The following is a 19,148-nucleotide window of genomic DNA, read 5'->3' as shown; positions in this document are numbered from 1 at the left end:
TGATGGGTGGAAACTTTGGCTTCATATACTTTCTTTTTAGAAACTGGCTATTTGTGAGACTCTACCTAATTGTTGGTGACTGAAAGTTTTAGGTTCTTTAAACAGGCTTCACACAACAGGCTTCACAAGCATTTGTATGTGGACATGTGTGGAAAAATCTATTTTAAAAGTGTATGTATTCATTCATGTGTTTTAAATGATCTAGTACACATGTTTATGTGCTACCCATGATCAGCACATATCTTGTCTGAACATATCTCAAAAGTACTGTTTTTGCAACTCAGCAATGCATTGTGTCTTATGGAATGAGAGCATGGATTTACAGTAGTGCATGGAGGTACTGAAAAGTCATGTTAATAGCTGCATGGATCTACTAACGTGGATAGGTAGAGCTAATTGATAAATCCTTTCCCAATCAATGAAAATAATCTGGGTGTGTTTGTATTGCCTTTGTTTCTGCTTGTAATCATTGAACAGCTAAAGGCATTGATCCATCTGATAGAGAATGAAGTAAATGGTACGTTCTGAGGAAGAAAACACTTACCTGATTCTGGTCAGATCAGATAAATCAGATAGTTAGTACTGGTACAGCAGAACTCAGTGTAAAAAATAGCTGGCTTTGATGGCATTTTGCTGGTTAGCATCTCATAGGAGGAAGAGAGGGTTCCCTTTTAGCAGTGTGCATAAGATACTGTTGGCAGGATTTTGGGTTCTGATTTTTCTGAATGTTATAAATGGAATTTCCAAGCGTGGTTACCATACCATTAGAGAAGAAGCAGCATTTAAAAAGTAGTTCTTTAAAGTGATCATCAAAACTCAGTTCTGCTGCCAGTGTTTGAACAGGTGCTAGTACCAAGAGCACCCTTTAAGGATGATGTAGTTGCTTTGCATAGTTTGGAAGTTTCAAATGTGAAAAAATCCTGTCCTAATTTGTAGCTTCTAGAGAAGTGTCATTAATTTTGTGTTTAATAAGTAAATTTAATTACTGTGTGACCTTTAAGCATACACCCTGTTTGGGTAGCTATATGTGCTGTGTGTCCGGGTGGAGAAGTGACTTTGCCCACAGTATCAGGGCTGTCCATGTAAATGGTGGGGAGGTGATCTGTGAAAAGAGGGATGAGAAGCAGGAAACCTGTGTCCACTAAATCTTAAGACTTGGGAATGTTGCCTTAAAAATAGAGTCTGGCCCTAAAGAGCTGTCTCTGTGTCCAGGAGGCATCTCAACTTGCCTTTGTGCAGCTAAAACAAAAAAATTAAATCTTCAGTTCTTTCCAATCATAAACCATAAGCCATGCTGCAATAAGAGAAATCTTTTTTTCTGATCTTTGTGTAATTTTGGAATAAAGGAGTGCAAAGAAGCTGAATTTGAAATACAGAGTGTGTCCTATTTTTTGAGCATATGTATATGCAATTGCAGCTCTGCGGTTGTGCATCTGATCCAGAAAAATTTTTATATCAGGCTGTACAGATTTTTTGATTTAACTCTTTGTGTATGTCTCTAATTGCATGGGCAAACCAGGCTCATGCTGGTACTCCTGGCTTTAGGAAGTGATGCCCTACTGCCGGGGTCAAGCCTCAGGTTTTGGCCATAGCATCTTTCCTTAGTTTCCCCCTAAAATACTAAACGGCTTGAAAATGTACCTTGGAGATAATGACAGAGGGAAAGGGAAGGATGAAAGCTCTAAGCTGAAAGCCCAATCCTCGAAGGAAAGAGCTGGCCCCGTCTGCAGGATGATTTTTTGCATTCCACCTTAAAAGCAAACCCAGCACTGGGGAGGAGAGCGGGGCTGCCAGCCGGGTGCCGGCAGGGTTTGCCTGCCTGCCTGTACAGCTGCCTGCCCGCCCCCCTGGCAGCGGGGCGAGCTCGGGCAGCGCCGCGGCTCCCATCCCTTCCCCATCCCGATCATCCCCATCCCATCCGCTCCCGGCGGCGCGGGGCGATGGCGGAGGCGGGCCCGCGGCGGGGCGGGCGGCGGGCCGGCCGGGATGCGGTAAGGCTCCGGGCCCGGCGTGCTGCAGCGCCCAAGGACGGGGGGGGGCCGCACCGCGGCGGCCAGGGACCTTTTTGGACTGGGGGGAGGATGGAGGGAGCGGGAATATTGACCGGAGCGGCTAGAATCCAGCAGCGCGGGGGGAATTTTAGTAGCATCCTCCGTGCGGGAGCAGCCGGGAGCTGGGTACCGCTGCCCTGCAGTGCTGCTCCCGGCGCCCTCCAACCGCGGGGAAGGGCTCTATCACTGCTCCTGCAGGAAGGGAAAACCTCTGGCAGCGAGGGGGCCCTGGGAAGGGTCGGTGCCCCAGCGGTGCTGACAGCATCTTTGGGGGGTTAATTATGCAGCCGGCTGACATAAAGGTAGCAGAGCGCTTGGGATTTTCATTCTCGCTCTGGGGGAAGTTAAAGGCTCACATTAGCAGTATCTGGCATTTTGTTGCATGACATGCTTTTCCTTTAAGGGACAGCAGAAAGTCATTAACTTCAGCACCTGTATGGGGACCACTGGCCTTAGACTCTGGTGCTCAGAAGCAAACTCATTGGCAGATACTACTTTTTCTTTATGTTTATTGATTACCAACCTCAGGGATGCCCCAGTGAACTGCAGGGAAGAATATTCTCTGAAAATTGAATAACTAAAACTGGGAGGGAAATCACAATGTGTCAGGATGAGATATTCACTAAGGAGGAAATAACTGTGATACTTTCAGTGCATGTTCTTTCTTGTGCTTTATTAGCCCAGTTTGTCCCTATTGATTAAATCAGGTGCTTATAGTTAAGTGTGCATTTAAAAAAGTTGCTGAACTGGGGCCTTAAGGTACACATATCTGTGTCCTTGGAAGGAGAAGGATGTTGTGAGCATGGGCTTTGGTCAGTGAGATAGTTAACAGTAGTGAAATTTTGCCAACTGCCTGATTTAGTGGAATTGCGCCGGTAGTTTCCTGCCTTTCCTGATATGCTGCAGAGGAGTAGCAGAGGGCAAAGGCTTCAGAGGGTTCTTTAGGTGCTTTGTTACATAAGCCAAAGTTTATTAAATGCACACAATTCTTTGCAGTGTTATAAATTATAAGATAAAGCATAAGGCAAGTTTAAGGACCCTTTTGTCTTTGCTTTCTTGAATACATTGTGGAAAAGGGGTTTTAGCAGCAGTGTCTTCAGTAGCATTAGACTTCAGTTTGCAGGAAACTTATCTACACTTCAGCTCTGGAATTGTAGCAATGATCAAAAAAAATATAGTCCCTTCAGGAATGCTATATCTGAGGGATTATTGGTCTATGTGATTTTTTTCTAACATTTCATCCTTTCCCTTAAGCCTCTAGGGGGGCACAGGACATAGTTTGATTGGTGTCTGTCTTTCTGGAAGCTTATTTTTTGGCGTGTTCATTTTTTTCCATGCTTGAAATGCATTAGGTATCATTTGCAAAGCTGTGTTTCTTGTTCTGTAGCTACTTGTAAGTGCTGACCTTGGTCCTATGTATATAAGATCAGCTGAAAAATCCCCAAATGCTTTCTAAACTGAGCAGAAATCAAATCACCTGTCCTGGAAACCCAGGTGGAATGTGTTGGCATCCTGCATTTGTGAAAACAGAGGGGTCCAAGGGCATCTTTGCTCTCAGACAGGCATTTCACACCTTTTCACTGTTGCAGTGTAGTTTTGGCAGGCAGCTCTGCTTGCAACCTGGTTGCTGGTCCATCTTCCTGGAGCTGTAGGTTTCCTGCTCAAGGGCTCATAGGAGAAGACATTCAAAGTCTGCAGGTTCCCATGGGGGAATATGGTTTGGACACCCAGCCCCTCTCTCCAGGGAATTTGCTGAGCACCCAAAGGGTACATGATAAAAAGGACTTGAAGGAGTAGGAGATGGCAAAGCTTGAAGAGCTGCATGGGGTTAAAGGGAACAGGGAATGAAGGGAGATAATGAGGTAAGATCAAGGAAAGAGGAATTTCTGACTTGTTCTTCTCAAAGATATTCCTAATGCATTTTTTCAGAAGGGGATCAAAGTAGGAGCCTAAAGTTCATAGACCTGAACAGGCAGTTGTGTTTCTGAACTAGAAACAGGAACTTTCCCAAAGCTCTGTAGAACTTCACCATTGGATTCACATGCAGTGAACTCACAACCATGCAGAAGGACCTCAAGTTGCAGCCTCTGAGATCTAAAGCAATGTAAGGCCATTGCCCTCACAAGGTTTTAGTTCAAGTCAGTTTGAGCCATTAATGGCAGGAGCACAGGGCTTATCTTGGAGGAACAGCATCCTGCCCTTTGAGGTCTGCAGCTCATTGTGGCTTCTTGGTGAGAACTTTGAAACCTTGTTGGGGGATGCTACTGTTGTCCTGTCTGCAGAGAAATGCCCACTGGAAAATGATGAGGATGTAGAATGAGGTAAACAGGGACATAAGGGTGGGCATGAGGGAATAACATTTGATGTACTCACAGCTCTGCAGAGACGGGCACAACAAGGCCATGAATACAGACTGACAGGTCTTTCCATGGGATGTCCTAGTGCTGTGGGATGTGCCAGAGCATGACAGTGCCAAGGACTAGCCAGGTCAGCCAACAGGCCTGGAAAGAGCAGTAGGAGTATTTACCAGCTCCAATGGAGAGCCAGCACAGTGAAGTGAGAAAGGCAATCTGCTTCTCTGGGACACGCTGGAGGATGAGTGTCGAGCTTACCAGAGACTTTTCAGTGAAATATTAGACATTTTTAGTGAACTGAGAATTTACAGCATTGTCTACAAACCAGTGCCAGTTCTGGTGGTGCCTTTCCTCAGTGAAGGTTGCTGCATCCCAGGCAGAGATTTTTCTCAAAGTGAGGAACCACTCTAACTCCTCTGAGATATCCAGTAGTCAGTGGATGATTTTCTTTCTAGTAATATGGGAGGATCAAGATAAAAGTCCTGAGCTGCATCTATTAGCTGTGCTGTTGGAGGGCCTGCCTGGGGTTGTCTTGCAGGAGAGATGAGCTTCCTTGTAGAGCTAATTAAGCAGGGACCTGAACCTGCATCTCCTGCAGGTCCTCACCCACACTTTCTTGGGCAAGTCCTGTCTCAGAGCTGCAAAGGTCTGGAGACTCCATGGACACATATAGACTTTTGGTCCATCTACAGGTGTCATGGGAATGGAAGTTGATTCCTGGAGTCTGCCATGGCTGTAGCCATGCTTGTGTATCTGGGGACAGCAGACTTTTTGGAGATGTTACGTGCTACCCAAGTGTTGTGTAGCAGGAGCACAGGACCCAGGGCCTGGAGCCAGCACAAGTGTCTCTGTTATTTAATGGTTTGCTGTTGTTTCTAGTGCCAAATCCTTGTCCCTGGCACCATTCTTGTTGACTTCCAAAGGGTATAAATTTGGCATTTCATTCACATTAATTTTTTTTTCTGTTCCTACTTAAAATAACACCAGATCAATATATTGAATTTATGTGGCTTATATGATCCTAAAAGTCACTGTCCATTTCTAAGTGAAGTTGTGGGCAGTGGAAGCCACAACCTGAGCCTTCCTACCAAAGAAAACATAGCAAATGAGTGACAGCAAATGATTTCATGGATGTCAGATCTCAAGAGTAAATCATGGCTGTTTTGAACAACACTAATGCATGTTTATGGGGGTGATCTTTGTTTTGGAGGCACAGATTAAGTGCCCCAAAGTGCAAAATACCTAAACATGTTCATTATTCTCATCCTTGGTATAGATACTATTATGATGTTTCATGGAGGAGGATAATATAAGGAGGAATATATGGAGAAATGTAACCTGGCCTGGCAGGATCCCAGAGTAAATCATATGTCTTAATTAACTCAAATCTTTGCATCATATGCTTATCCATAATTTAATGATGTGACTCCTACTGTCTTAAAAATTCTTTTTCATTCTCAAGCACCCTTTTCACAGATCTATTTGAAAATGCACCTGCCAACCATATGCTTGAAAAAAGGCTCCAGCAGCGTAGACAGGAAATTCCAAATTCTTGCCACAAATTAAATGTTGCCTGGTAATTACCAAGGACAAGACGAGTGTGCTTAATGCAGTTATGGGATGATTAGCAAGTTTGGCAATAATTTTGCTTCCTCAATCTGTCATTCCTCTCGATGTTCCAGCCCACTGTTCCCTGCTAAGTTGTAATTTCACTCTCCAAGTTATAATGATGAACAGTATATATATTATTAAAGTTTATAATAAGTGTCCCTCCAAGGTGCATGGCTGAACTTCTGCCTGCTCCAAAGGGAACTGGGGCTGGACAACCCTCCTGCAGTTAATGCCTTGTATCTCTAAACTGCTTACAGTGTCTCCTTCCTGTTTCTAAAAATAAGGAAAAGCCATCAGGAGCAATCAAAAGCAATACTAAAATAGTAAAAATCCCCTCTTTTCAGTGCATTTGGAAGCTGTTGTTGGATCTGCCACATCCCCAAGGTGAATGACATCTCTATTTCCTTACAGGCATCATTCCCAGGGAACCTGCACTTAGTGATGGTTCTTCGTCCCACGGGGTTTTTCCAGCGCACCTTCACTGACATTGGATTTCGGTTCAGCCAGGAGGATTTTCTGCTCAAGTTACCGGTACGAGTGCAGAGTTGTTGTGCCTGTGCGTGACCAGGGGCTGCCTGTACAACTCAGGTCAGGGGCTGACAGTGTCCCAACATAAGAAGGACGTGGACCTGCTGGGGCGAGTCCAGAGGAGGCCACAGAGGTGCTCAGGGGGCTGGAGTATCTCCGCTATGGAGACAGTCTGAGGGAGTTGGGGTTGTTCAGCCTGGAGAAGAGAAGGCTCTGGGGAGACCTTAGAGCCCTTTTCCAGGGCCTAAAGTGGCTCCAAGAGAGCTGGAGGGGGACTTTGGACAAGGACTAAAGTGATAGGACAGGCTTCAAACTGAAAGAGGGGAGATGTAGATTAGATATTAAGAAGAAATTCTTCCCTGTGAGGGTAGTGAGGCGCTGGCACAGATTGCCCAGAGAAGCTGTGGATGCCCCATCCATGGAATTGTTCAAGGCCAGGCTGTGAGCAACCTGGTCTAGTGGAAGGTGTCCCTGTCCATGGCAGGGGGTTGGAACATTATGGTCTTAAGGTTCCTTCCAACCCAAACCATTCTGTAATTCTATGTGAAGAGTAACCACAGTGCCTCTGCCAGAAATGCCCTATTTCCACCAAGTCTCTCCTGTAGCATTTTCCAGCTCTCTTGAGCACAGTTTGCTCTCCACAGAGCGTGCCCATGGTAGTGGGTGATGAGTTTCTCAGCTTGTCCTCATCCCCTATATAGGCTGCATGCTTTTGGGGAGGATAAATCCATACTCAGGAATTTGCTTAACATCTGAAAAGTCAAAAGACAGGTCTACTGAAGCTTTTGCTATGAATTCCACCCATTTTCATCTCAGTGTAGACTCCATACCAACATTATTTTGGTATTTGTTTCTAAAATAGCAGCTGAAATGGTTTTATATTCTCAAGTCAAAATTTCCAGAGTTCTCAAATCACCTTGATTATAGGATTTAATGAGAATAATTAAGAGAAGAAAAGTAAATTTATAGAATCTAAGGTTGATGCAATTACAAACACAAAAGAAATCAATGTTTTCCTTTAGGAAATAGTATGATTTTCACAAACTTTACATTTTTCTCTCTAAAATGTTTGTCATTTGCACAGTTTCGTAAATTCCTGACATATCCCATTGCAGCTCTAGACACACAAAAAACTCATGAGTGTATATTTATGTGAAACTGGTCAATGTTCCATAACTTATTGAAATGTATGTATTTTTTTGCAGTTTTCTGGTCATCCCTTGCTTAAACCTGCATCACTTTTGCTTTCAGCTCTGTTCTGCAGTCAGATACTGCAGCATCTCACTGTGCTTTGCACTAAGGAAGAAAGCACCTGGGAGATCAGGGCTGGCTTACAGAAGTGGTCAAATACAACAAATAAAAGCCGTGTTGAGCCATAAACATAAGAAGAAAGCCATGCTCTAAAACAATATTTAGAGCAACCCCAATTTTTAGATGCATAAAAGATCGGTAGGCTTAGTCTCTGTGACCTGGGTAGAAGCAATGATCCCCCAGCTAACGGGGTTGCCTTGTCTGCAGGTTGTTATGCTGAGCTCGGTGAGCGACCTGCTGACGTACATTGATGAGCAGCAACTGACCCCGGAGTTTGGGGGCACCCTGGAGTACTGCCACAGCGAGTGGGTCATCTTCAGGACTGTACGTACTGGGGCTGGGCACCGGGCTCTTGGTGTTTGGGAGTGACTGAGAAAGGTTTTCAGTAAGGCAGTGAGCAGTGGGGAGCTGAGAGTAACCCCTGAAACCAGCTATAACTGCTGGATGAGATATGCAAGGGAGCCAAGTGGCATTAAGAACTGGATGGGTTTACTAGGGAACTGGATGATTAAATCCCTCAGGCTCCTTTTGAAACTGCTCCCGGAAGACCTGTCTTCATAAATCTTTATTAAAATTCTCTTAATGGGAGATACAAAATAGGCTTTTTCTTTTTTCATAATGGTTGCTTCATGTGATTAATATCAGAACTGTGTTTGGGAACTGGGGCAATGAAACTGCATTCTTCATACAGACCAAATGCAGAGGATTCAGAAAATTGCCTTTTATTTTTTTTTTCCTTTCCTTGCAAGAATTTTCCTTCAATATTGCCAGGAATCAGGCATTTAATTCCTTGAGCTGTTCCTTGCCATATATTTCTATGCTTCCTGCACACTCTTGGTTTTCCCTGGGATGTTGCCTCCCAGATGAATGGCAGCTTGGATTCCCAATTACCTTCCCAACAAACTAAAGCATTAATGGAAAATATACCAGACATCCCAGTTCCCCTTGTCCTGCAACATCATTCACACCAGCAGGTGTGGAGCTCAGTATGAAGACAAAAGCACAAGACTGTAGCTGGAATAAGTCAAGCTATTGCTTGTGCCATTAACTTTTTGACAGTTCACACTAATGCACTGCCAAATTAATGATTTTTGAAGATTTTTTGCTTTTAGTTTTGTTCTTTTTCAAGATGCGTTAAAGTGATAATGGCATGACTCTCACACTTGGAGACAAAAATGACAAAATGAATGACAAAACATTTTAATGTAAGAAAAACATACTTTCTACACCATAGCTGCCCACAGTAGATGTGCCATCTGAAAAACTGCTCTCAAAATTCCCTTGTAGAGTGGTCATGAAACATTTCCTGAAATTTCCATGGAAAATAAATGCTTTTAAAAGAAATATATAACAGCAATCAGTTACATTTGAGTTTGTTTTCCAACCTAAATGGTTCCATGATTCTATGATTACCCTGTTCTCAAAATCGGAGCTGGAGCGCCAAACCAGGTGTGAGACCCCCACCTTGTCCAGTGGTGTGGGAGCCATCTGCTGTCCAGAGCTCCCACTGGCTGGCAGGGAAGTGCTGGGGAGCTACCAACAGCACTTATTTCCACCCCACTCTCTCCAGTTTGTCTCTGGCACCCCGCTTAGCTCCATCCCTTGTCCTCATGGTGAATCTGCAGATGAGGTGGTTGTGGTGCCAGACTGCCTGTAACCCACCATTTGGGCTTGCAAAAATGGAAACATCCATCACCAGGAAGCCAAATACAACTCCAAAACCCCACTGTCTGGTGATGGTTGCTTGTGTGAGTTAATCAGAGGAGAAGGATAATAGAAGAGGAATTACAGGAATATGTGAGATGGATCTTGGGATGGCTTCTGCTGTAGATCTCCAGTATGTGGTAGGAACAATCTCAGTGTACAAGAACAGCAGAAAGCAAAGCATGAAGTATCTCTGCCCAATACAATCCTATGGCAGATTCAGTCTGCACTGCAAGCCACCTGGCCAAGCATGGGATGTCCACTCTGTCTGCCATGGACATCCCACCCACCTCTGTCCGAGCAAGTTGTTGGGCTCCCTTGCACATCTCAGCCTTGGCTCTTCACACACTCTTAATGAGCTGTAGGAATACCCTGAATCCCAGGCTGATTGCAATTATCGTCTCCCACCAGGCCATAGAGAGTTTTGCACTAACCGTGAAGGAAATTGCACAGATGTTACAGTCCTTTGGCATGGAGCTGGCAGAGACCGAGCTGCCCGACGACATGTATTCCATCGAGCGCATCCTGGCCCTGCGCACGGAGAAGTACTACCAGCTCAAGGTGTGTCTCACCAGCAGCTCTGCTGTTTGCACAGCAAGATGGGATTTCTGGTGTTTGCCTGTTTGTTTTGCCTGTTTGTTTTGCACACTCCTCCTTCCCTCCCATGCATGTGTACGTGTTGACAGACAAAACAGAACAAAGCATGACTATTTCTGTGTGTTGCCCATACATTTGCCATCCACTTGAGCAAGTTACCCTGCCAGCATCCAGCAAACTGTCTCAGCTGCCGCCTCCTTGCTGGCTGCAGCAGTCGGTGTCTGTAGCCTGCTCCTCCCCTGCGCTCAGCACGTCTCGCTGCCAGGAGGGTGGTGGGAGGCTTTGTCACCTGCATGTTCATGCCCTCAGTTGGGATCCCCTCTGCTTCACCCTTGTGGCTGGAAAAAGCTGCACACAAAGCTCATCAGCAGGTCTGGAGGGATGGTTTGTCCCCAGGTCCCTCTGCCTGATGCAGCTTCTCTGAGGGAACTTAAGGGAACTGTGCTGGAGAGCATCCAAGAGGAAGATTTTGTGTGAGCACATGGTACAGACATTCACAACGCAATCCCTGTCTTCATGTGAGCCTTCATCTTTTGCCTGAACATTTGTTTCATTAATATTTTAATTTTTTTTTCAACTATTTTTGATTGTTATTAATATTATTAAAGAAGTCAGTGGAAGCTTTAGTGCAACTAGCTGCTGCTTTATCAAGCTGTTGTCTTTGGTACTCCTGCATCTTTCAGGGAGCAGTATGGGTGTGTCCCCAAACCCTCACTTCAGAAATGATTCCTGTGTTAATAGTCATTCTGTGTGGCTGAAGAATGAGGTCTTTTGCTTTCTGACAGGTTTTATTTACCAAAGTCAAAGAAGTGTATCTGTTTTCATTAATAATCATTTATCATTCACCTGACAGCGAGTTCCCAGAAATCTGTCTGTAAGAAATACTGAAAATGACATCCAAAGTGTTCTGTGTGTAGGCATAAATGTATGTGTGCACATATAGGAACTATCATAGATACTGCCAATGGGCCTTTATTTCTTCTTTGAAAATGAGGAGAGTAGTATGAAACAGCAGCTACATCTATTGCAGTATGACTTACTGACTTAAGTTTCATGCTGAGGACTTTGTAGCCAAAGTGCAGGGGGCAAATATCAACTACACGATGTATTTTTGTGTATAAACCAGCCAGTAATACCCACTTGCCCCTGTGGAGAAATAAAACATGTAATGTGTTTTCATTTGCATATAAAGCACAGCATCACTAAGTACAAGGCATCTCTTGCTTTTAATTCCTCATCCATTAATTTCAAATATCAAAACCGCCCGTTGGCTTTTGACTGAAATGAGATGAGATCTGTTGGCTTTTTTCTTATGTTCCTTCTAAGACCATGAAAGATGAAAGCAGATGAGAAACTGTGCACAGATTGTGGTGACAGCAAGACACTGGATCCTAATCTCTCTCATGACAACCCCAGGATTGGTACAGCTGATTGCTGAATTCAAATAATGAGTTGATCAGAATAATTTATGTAGCTGTGATACTGAACAGAAGCTGATTGCAGGCACAATAAAAAAGTGACAGAAACTAATTAAACAAAGTAACTAAGAAATTAACCTCTTTGATATACTAAACAGGAAAAAGTCAAGTTAACACCTGTTTGACAGTCAGGCTACTTTGCCTTGTGGATAATGAACAGCTTTGAATCAAAAGAGGAATGCAGGGCTCTGGAGACGGAGATGTAAGAGGATGAAATAACAGCCACCTGCAGACTAAAGCATGCTGCATAATTCCTCTTCCCTTCTGAGTCTCCTGGATGTGGTAGTATCAAAAGGAGATAGGGTTTTTGCCTTGCAGTCATCTTCCAGGACGTTTTAGTGATAGGGTTGCAAACCGGCAGCTGACTGCATGTGGTAGAGGAGACGCTCCTGCAGCTGTGTCGTTTTCCTGGGCTGCTGCACTGAAGATGCTGTTATGTTTAGGTTGCCATGAGTTATCAGGGGCAGGCAGACATTTAAGCAAGTCTGAGTTTTCTGTATCTTCTCCCTGAAGTCATTTTGCTGTTGTTTCTCTTGCAATGGAGACTTGACTATCTTTTAGGATGGGTTCTTACTCCTCCGGTACCTGCCTGTCCAGTGGGGCCATACACAGGTCCCTCCTTCAGGGCCTCTTCTGACTCTGTTCATCATCTACATGCATTTTCTCCCTCTTTCTCATCTCTGTGTTTGGTGTCTTTTTCCTGAAAATAATTGACTAAACACACCTGTTTGCTTTGGGGCTGAGCCCAGCAAAGCACAAAGCACCTCAGCTGATGCTAATGAACACACCAAGGGCTTAAATTGTCTACGAGTGGGTGTTGCATTGGAAGTGTTGATTTTGTATGTAGAGGCTGTAGTAAGTGATGATGCCATGTGGTCTCAGTCTTTGTCCCACAGTGGGGTGCTCTTTCTACAACCTGCTGTCATGACCTCGATGGAGAAGCCCAGCCTACTTGCTTGAAGACTTGAACTTGTGGATAGATGTCTCATACAACCCCCACCTGCTCATCAGGAGAGAGCCATGGCAGTGCTGTCCTCCTGCCTCTCAAATAATTTTGTGGCCTCCTGCAGCTCCAGGGGCTAATTCCATGTTAAAGGAACTAAAACATCTTCTGGGAGTCCTTTGGTCTGATGGATATTGGTGCTTCATTTCACACAGGGAAACTAAGGCAGGAGAAACACAAAATTACTTATCCTTACCTCAAAATAAGTAGCCTGAATCAGAAATGTTTTGTGTTATACAGGAAGATATTACAGCAGTCACAAAAGAGGGAAACTTGCTTTTGAGCAGTTTTGAAGAGCCTGACACTGGGGAATGCAGTCAGGACCAGAACCATGAGAGGCCTGGAGACTGGGAGACTGTGAATCGGTAAGTGCACTGTGTTTCTTATTTCCCTGATTTTTCAGTGGAAACATTCAAGTTATTTAGGTGTAGATATGTTGTTTAGGTCATCTACCAAAGACAAAGACACCAGAATTTTGTTCCAAGCCCGTTAAGTTGCTGTTTGACTTCTATCAGTTGGTTTGGACCTGCTCTGATTTTTATCCCCACTGTTACAATGAGGCTGTGGAGCAAATGCAGGGTTCTTCAGTGCCAGGCTCCCAGGTATTACTCAGATAAATGGAGATAGCAATTGGTTCACACAGGTGCTGTCATCTGCAGTGATGATTTCATTAAAATTCTCTCTGATATCTTCTCAAGTCATATATACACGTCTGTTGTCTTCTTCTGAGACCTTGGTTTCAGAAGACATGAAAAGGTGATCTCTACAGCTTGTCCATCTCTGCTTGTCCTCTGTTTACAAATTGTTCCAATATTGTCCTTTTTCTGTGCTCAAGGTTACTTGGTCAGCTGCGTGAGATGGAGACTGCTTTTGATGGCTTCTGGGAAAAACACCAGTTAAAAATGGAACAATATTTGCAGTTGTGGAAGTTTGAGCAAAGTTTTCAAGAGGTATGACCAGATGCACTTCCACTGGCAGAAGGGAGAGTTGGAGATGAAATGGAGGGGAGAGAAGTTTTGTGCTTTTTATTTTGGGAGTATTTAATTTATACTGCTTTTCCTTGACTCCGGCAGGGCTAGCTAGCTTGGGGAGACCACTGTGCTTCCTCATTTAGAGCTAATTTAGGTATCCCTACCCTGCAGTCGCATGGATTTTGCTGATAGAAGCATCTCTGAATTTAGAAATTAGTTCTTGGACATTAGTTTTATTATTGGATTTAGCAATCTTAGCTAAAGTGTGATTAATTTTGGTCTCAGAATGATTTTCTGCCTGTGCTTTGTATCCCTTTGCAGCAGTCTTCTTCTTTGTGTCTAGGTCAAGAATGCCATTGAATTTTTAATGGGTCAGCAAGCGGAGCTTCCCGACACTGGGGACAGTGTTGCCCAAGTGAAGCAGAGGCTCAAGGACTTGGATCATTTCGATGGTATGGCTCAGGTGAGATAATCTTACACAGAAAGAGGCACTAATGAAACACAAGAGCCACATTCTGTGTTTGTGGAAGGAGGTGTTTCCTGAAGTTACCCGGTTCTGGTGTAATTTGTTGGCAAGTGGCTGTATGGAAGGATCGATTTCACGTCTTTGCTCTGTGCAGCGGTGCTGTGATCACTCTGAAAGCCAGAAACAGGGTATTTAATTATCATAGTTAAAATAAATTGCTGAGCCACCATGAAAATCCGGAACAGATAAACGTCTGAACATGGGGGAGGCGTGGGATTTAATGAGCTGGAAGAAAAATTATTTGTATTTTAAGTACTTTAGCTGTGCTAATAGAGACTTGTTACCAGGCACATGGAGAGGCAAAAAGAACTTGCTATCCTGACGTGTCTCTGACTTAACATATGGGTGAAGACTAAGAGATGTAGGGGAAAGAAGAGTGATGATTCACAGGATCCCAACTGAGGATGTGACTTTTGCAAAGAGATGTGCTTGGCACATGGGGCAGGGTCAGCAGAGAAATCCTGAGAGATCTGGACATAGAAAATGAGCAAATAAGAGTCTTAGGGAAAGGCCTAAAGCTTCTTGTCCATTTGGAAGAAGTGTTTGTGAAGAGAGGGAGGAGAAACAAAAGGTCAGGCAGGCAGGGTGCAGCAGGGAAGCAGTCTCAGCAGAAAACCAGCCCTGGAGAAACCATAACCATTACACTGACCAAGGTGTACAGAAAAGATAGTGTGTGCATCAAGATCTGCTACAAAGGGCCTTGTTTGTTTTCACCCTAAACTGCTCCAATTCTCTTCGATGCTTGTGAGCATAGTGTGCCTAAACTGGGCATCAGCTGCATTTTATTCAGGGCATGGTTCCTGGAGACAGCAGGCACTCACAGCATTGCTAGTTTGGAGAAATCTGTTTTCTTCTTCATCCTCTTTATGGATAACAAAAGTTTTTTTTTCCCGAGAGGATGGGTGCCCTTTTATCCTGCGTAACTGACCCATTCTGTCTACTCCTAGTGGCCTTTATCTCCATGTGTGCCTGAAGTGTGGTAAAACAAGAAAGTGCATGTTGTTATATGTAGATATTTTGACATTATTTCAGTAAGCGTGCAATCCATTCTCTTCCTTTCACTGAAGGATCTGATAGGGAAGGCTCAGGTGGTGATACTGCATGGACACCAGCTAGCAGCAAATCATCACTACGCACTCAACTTAATCTGCCAGCAATGCAATGAGCTGCGGCACCATTCTGATGTCTTGTCTGATGAGATCAAAAGGAAGCAGATGCAACTGCAGAAGACCTTGGATCTTCATACCCGGCTTCAGCAGGTAGAGTTCAGAGACACAGTGCTCTGAGAAGCAGATAATTAGCTTCTCCTTGGAGTTATCCTCTCTACCTCTTAGCTGGAAGCACCTGAAATTTGCAGCTTTGCTTCAGTTAATGGTAGGAAAGTGTTCCCTAAAGGCTGGAGGAGTGCCTCACCCCTCAGTTAGCTGGGGAAGTTAGCAAACAGGAATCTACTTGTGCTGTGAAGTCAGCAGAAGGATATGGGTATCTCTGGAGGGCAATTCAGAACACCAAAGTTCAGCTGCTGCTCTTGGTTGTGCTTTCATGCTGCATCCATGTATTAATTGACTTTGGAGGTTTTTATACCCAGTGAAGTAGAGGTAATGCTTTCAGATAAACTCAAGCCCTTTTTTTCTGAGTGATTTATTAAGAATGAACGTAGCTTGGTGTAAAATAAAGTGACAGATTGGTAGATAGGCACAGCTGCTGTGTGCTAGCATGGAAGTGGAGTCATGTGGTTCCAACACTCCTTGATATCTTAATCAGCATCAAATATTCATTTAGGGAAATTCACGGTAATTAGGCCAGAAGGCACATGGCTGTAATATGCTTGAAGCCATTAAGAGAAACAGTGAAGTTTGACCCTGTTCCCTTTCACTCTTTCGGGGAACTGGAGAACTTGTTTTTTCTCTCTGTGTGCTCCACTTCAGTGTTGCACTAGTCTGTGGGGACAGACAGTTCCTTGACAGCCTCTGAGCTGTGCAGCAGTAGCCTCTCCTGGGCTCCTTGCAGTCCTAGCTGGTGTCAGGGGTCTAGCCTGTGGGCTTTGCTGGAGCACAACATGGTACTGCTCTCCGTGGTCTCTCTTCCTGTTCACAGCATTGGAGATTCTCTGTTGTTCTTGGCTGGAGCATCCTCGCCCACCTGTGCACACCACAGTGTGTGAGTGCCAACTGAACCCCAGCCTGTTGCCTGTGCATGTCAAGTGTTGAACTTTAGACTGCAATTTAAAATCTTTATTATTTTTAAAAACATGAATGCAATTACTTTTGATCATTCCTCTCAGTTGAGGTCTGCACAGAGCCAGGCTTTTATTTATCTCAAGAAATATGCCAGTCTTGTTGTAAACTCCACAGTGCCCACTTCAGCTTTCTGAGCCAGATAAATAAAGATCTGCTTATCATTTGGTTCAACTATGCACTGAATAGTGCTTCTGTGTCTGTTATACCACTGATTTTATCCAGGTGCAAGTGGGAGCATAACTTGGCTGGGTATGTTGAGGACTGCAATCACCCTCCAGAAAAAATGTGGTCTTTCTACTTTCTAATCAAACCACAGTAACTGCTGAGGTCTTTAGGAGTGCTAGTTAGCTCCACGTTGAAAACATAGATCCAGTAAATGACATTCCTCATGGGAACCTTGCTGTAGTAGGGGTGCAGCTGACGGTCTGGCTCCCTGTGCTTGCCCTGTGCTGTTACCAGGCTCTGCAGTGCTGTGACGAAGGTGCCTACCTGCTTGCCAACCAGCAAATGGATAAGTGCCAGTCTAAAGAAGGCGCTCAGAAAGCTCTCCAGGACATAGAAAGATTTCTTGAAAGCTCTTCAGCCTACTTAAACTATGATCCCCAAGCCCTACATTATGATTTCGAGTCAGTCTTAACATCTGAGTTGAAGGTAAGCAACCCCTCTAGTTCCTTACACAAGTAAAAAGCAAGGTTGGACTCTGACGGGGTGTTGTCACCTTTATAATTTCTCTGGTTTGGGTCAAAGTGCAAAATAATGGTGTTTATTTGATCACAAGAGTCTTCTTCACTCTCTGCAGTGCCAGATCCAGTCGGTGCAGGTCAAGCTTGAGAACGTTCGGAGCATGTTTGAGAATCGGCAGTCCTGCTTCAAGAAGCTGTTGGATAAACACGTGCGGCCCGTCCAGCTGGTGGCTCCTCGGCCAGAAAATCCACCCAGATCAAAATCACCATTATTTTCACCTAAACATGGTAAAATATTTTGAGTTTATGGTATCTTCGGCTATAATTTTGCTTTGAGACGGGAAGAGTAGGGCTCAGGATGGTTTTGAGAAACCAGCTGAACCTTGCTGGTGGTTACAGAGTTGTTGTATAGTCTTAAATATATATCAGATGATTTATTATCTTTCCAATTTTTGTGTCAAACCTCTCACACTTGGGTGAAGAATGGGGCTGGTTGCTTTTTAAGTATTTTCACATCCTACTTGGTGAAAAAAGAGCCATAAGTAGTGCATACCTCCAGTTCTGCTTTCCTAGCATACTGCTGGGCTGGAAACTGGTGAATTAAGTACTACAGGGAAAAAAGGTCAAGATTTATAAATTTATTAGCATGCCTGTTCTCTGTGACTGTCTTGAGCTGGAACTGACGTAAAGTTAGAGTGATGTTTGCAAAAGAGCTTGGAGAAATGAAGAGCTCAAATCTCATGAACAGAAATGAGCTGGAGCTTAACTCCCTTTGATTCCTTGAGGGTATCTTCCCTAAATCCCAATTGTGGAATAATTAATGCCCATAAAGGTACAGATTCTCATTCAACTGAGATCACTGAATATTCTGCCCTAATTTTGATAATGGGATGTGGCACCATGTTAGCTTTAAATGATGACATTAAAACCTTCATCCTTGGCAACCCTGTATGTATCAGACAGAATTAAAAGAGGTTCCAAAGTAGTGTCCATACATTTTAAACCAGGGGCATGCTAAGTTATGTGGGAATATTGAATTCAGTGATCTGACTACATAAAAGTAATTGAACATTTGTGTTTCAACACAAAATTTTTATGATGAATTAACAAATATTGGTTATGGTGAATTTTAGCAGGTGTCATACAGCTGTAAAAGCAGCTTCAGTTCAGGGAATGTCTAATGTAAATAGCCAAGCTAGTGAAGGAATGGGAATGAAGCTAGGTGCAGTGAGAGGAATTAAGCTACTCAAGATGCAGGCCAGTGCAGCAAATAAATCCCAGATTTTCTCTTCCTAGTCTGATGCCACCTTCTCTAGTCCACACTGCCTTCTGAAGCCCTTTCCTCAATCAGGAAAAAAGCTCTGAGTCTTTAAACTAGAGCACTGTCCTCTTTACCTAACTCAGTTTTTCCAGCTTTCTAGAAACAGGAAAGGGTTAAAGACAAATTATTGACTTAAAGGGTGGGGTAAATGGGTGGCCACCCCTGTGGGATGTTGTGAGAACCATCATCACTCAGCTGGACTTATTTCATGCCTTTATGGGATGCACATTTTTCCAGCAAAGGCACTCAGTCACCTGCAAAGCATAGGTATCCCTCCATTAATCCTCTTCCTGAAAGCGATGATCAGGTGTGTTGGAATGAGCATAGCCAGCAAGAGGGGAAAGACAAAAGGCTCCTCTTTGGATAGATCATGACAAGAAAGCTTTTTAATAGGGCCTCTGTTTGATACCAAACATCAAAATGCTGCAGGCCTGCTGGCATGATGTGCAATGTCAAAGGCACATGCTGCGCTCCATCGGAAGAGCTTTGAGATGGATGGGTTTTATGGTGTGGACTGAAACCAAACCAACTCTGAGCACATCACTTTTGCCCTCTTTCTCTTTCTTTCTTATATTTCTGCACCGCCCCACTCCCCCAACACCCTTTTTTTCTTTTATCTTTGCCCTGGATTTGAAGCCTATCTGAGAAATGTGGTTCTAATTTTTAAACCATTCTTAGGGAGGGGACAGAGTAAATCTATCCTGTGATGAGCCATGAAGTGTAGTGAGATGTACAGAAGTGGTACAACAGGCTGTGTCAGAGCCCAAGTG

The 19,148-nt window shown here is 44.0% G+C and overlaps 1 protein-coding gene across 4 annotated transcripts in view; it reads left to right on the top strand.

The window, feature by feature from the left end:
• The window catches only part of MCF2 (MCF.2 cell line derived transforming sequence), a 59,631-nt gene that overhangs the window by 19,148 nt on the left and 21,335 nt on the right, over positions 1-19,148 (top strand). For 3 of the 4 annotated variants that reach the window (XM_064670066.1, XM_064670068.1, XM_064670067.1), the window contains exons 5-13: positions 6,428-6,547; positions 8,063-8,179; positions 9,971-10,120; positions 12,878-13,002; positions 13,473-13,587; positions 13,952-14,071; positions 15,202-15,393; positions 16,834-17,025; positions 17,174-17,345. In XM_064670066.1, the coding sequence (XP_064526136.1) occupies positions 6,428-6,547; positions 8,063-8,179; positions 9,971-10,120; positions 12,878-13,002; positions 13,473-13,587; positions 13,952-14,071; positions 15,202-15,393; positions 16,834-17,025; positions 17,174-17,345 (1,303 nt within the window). Of the gene's footprint in view, positions 1-1,820; positions 1,992-6,427; positions 6,548-8,062; positions 8,180-9,970; positions 10,121-12,877; positions 13,003-13,472; positions 13,588-13,951; positions 14,072-15,201; positions 15,394-16,833; positions 17,026-17,173; positions 17,346-19,148 lie in introns of those variants that run through there. The other variant, XM_064670069.1, reaches the window with a different exon arrangement.

Source organism: Pseudopipra pipra, chromosome 13 (genome assembly GCF_036250125.1).
Source record: "Pseudopipra pipra isolate bDixPip1 chromosome 13, bDixPip1.hap1, whole genome shotgun sequence".
NCBI classification, from domain to species: Eukaryota; Metazoa; Chordata; class Aves; order Passeriformes; family Pipridae; genus Pseudopipra; species Pseudopipra pipra.
Note: the sequence above shows the minus strand (reverse complement) of the source record. Positions and strands in the feature narration are given on the sequence as shown.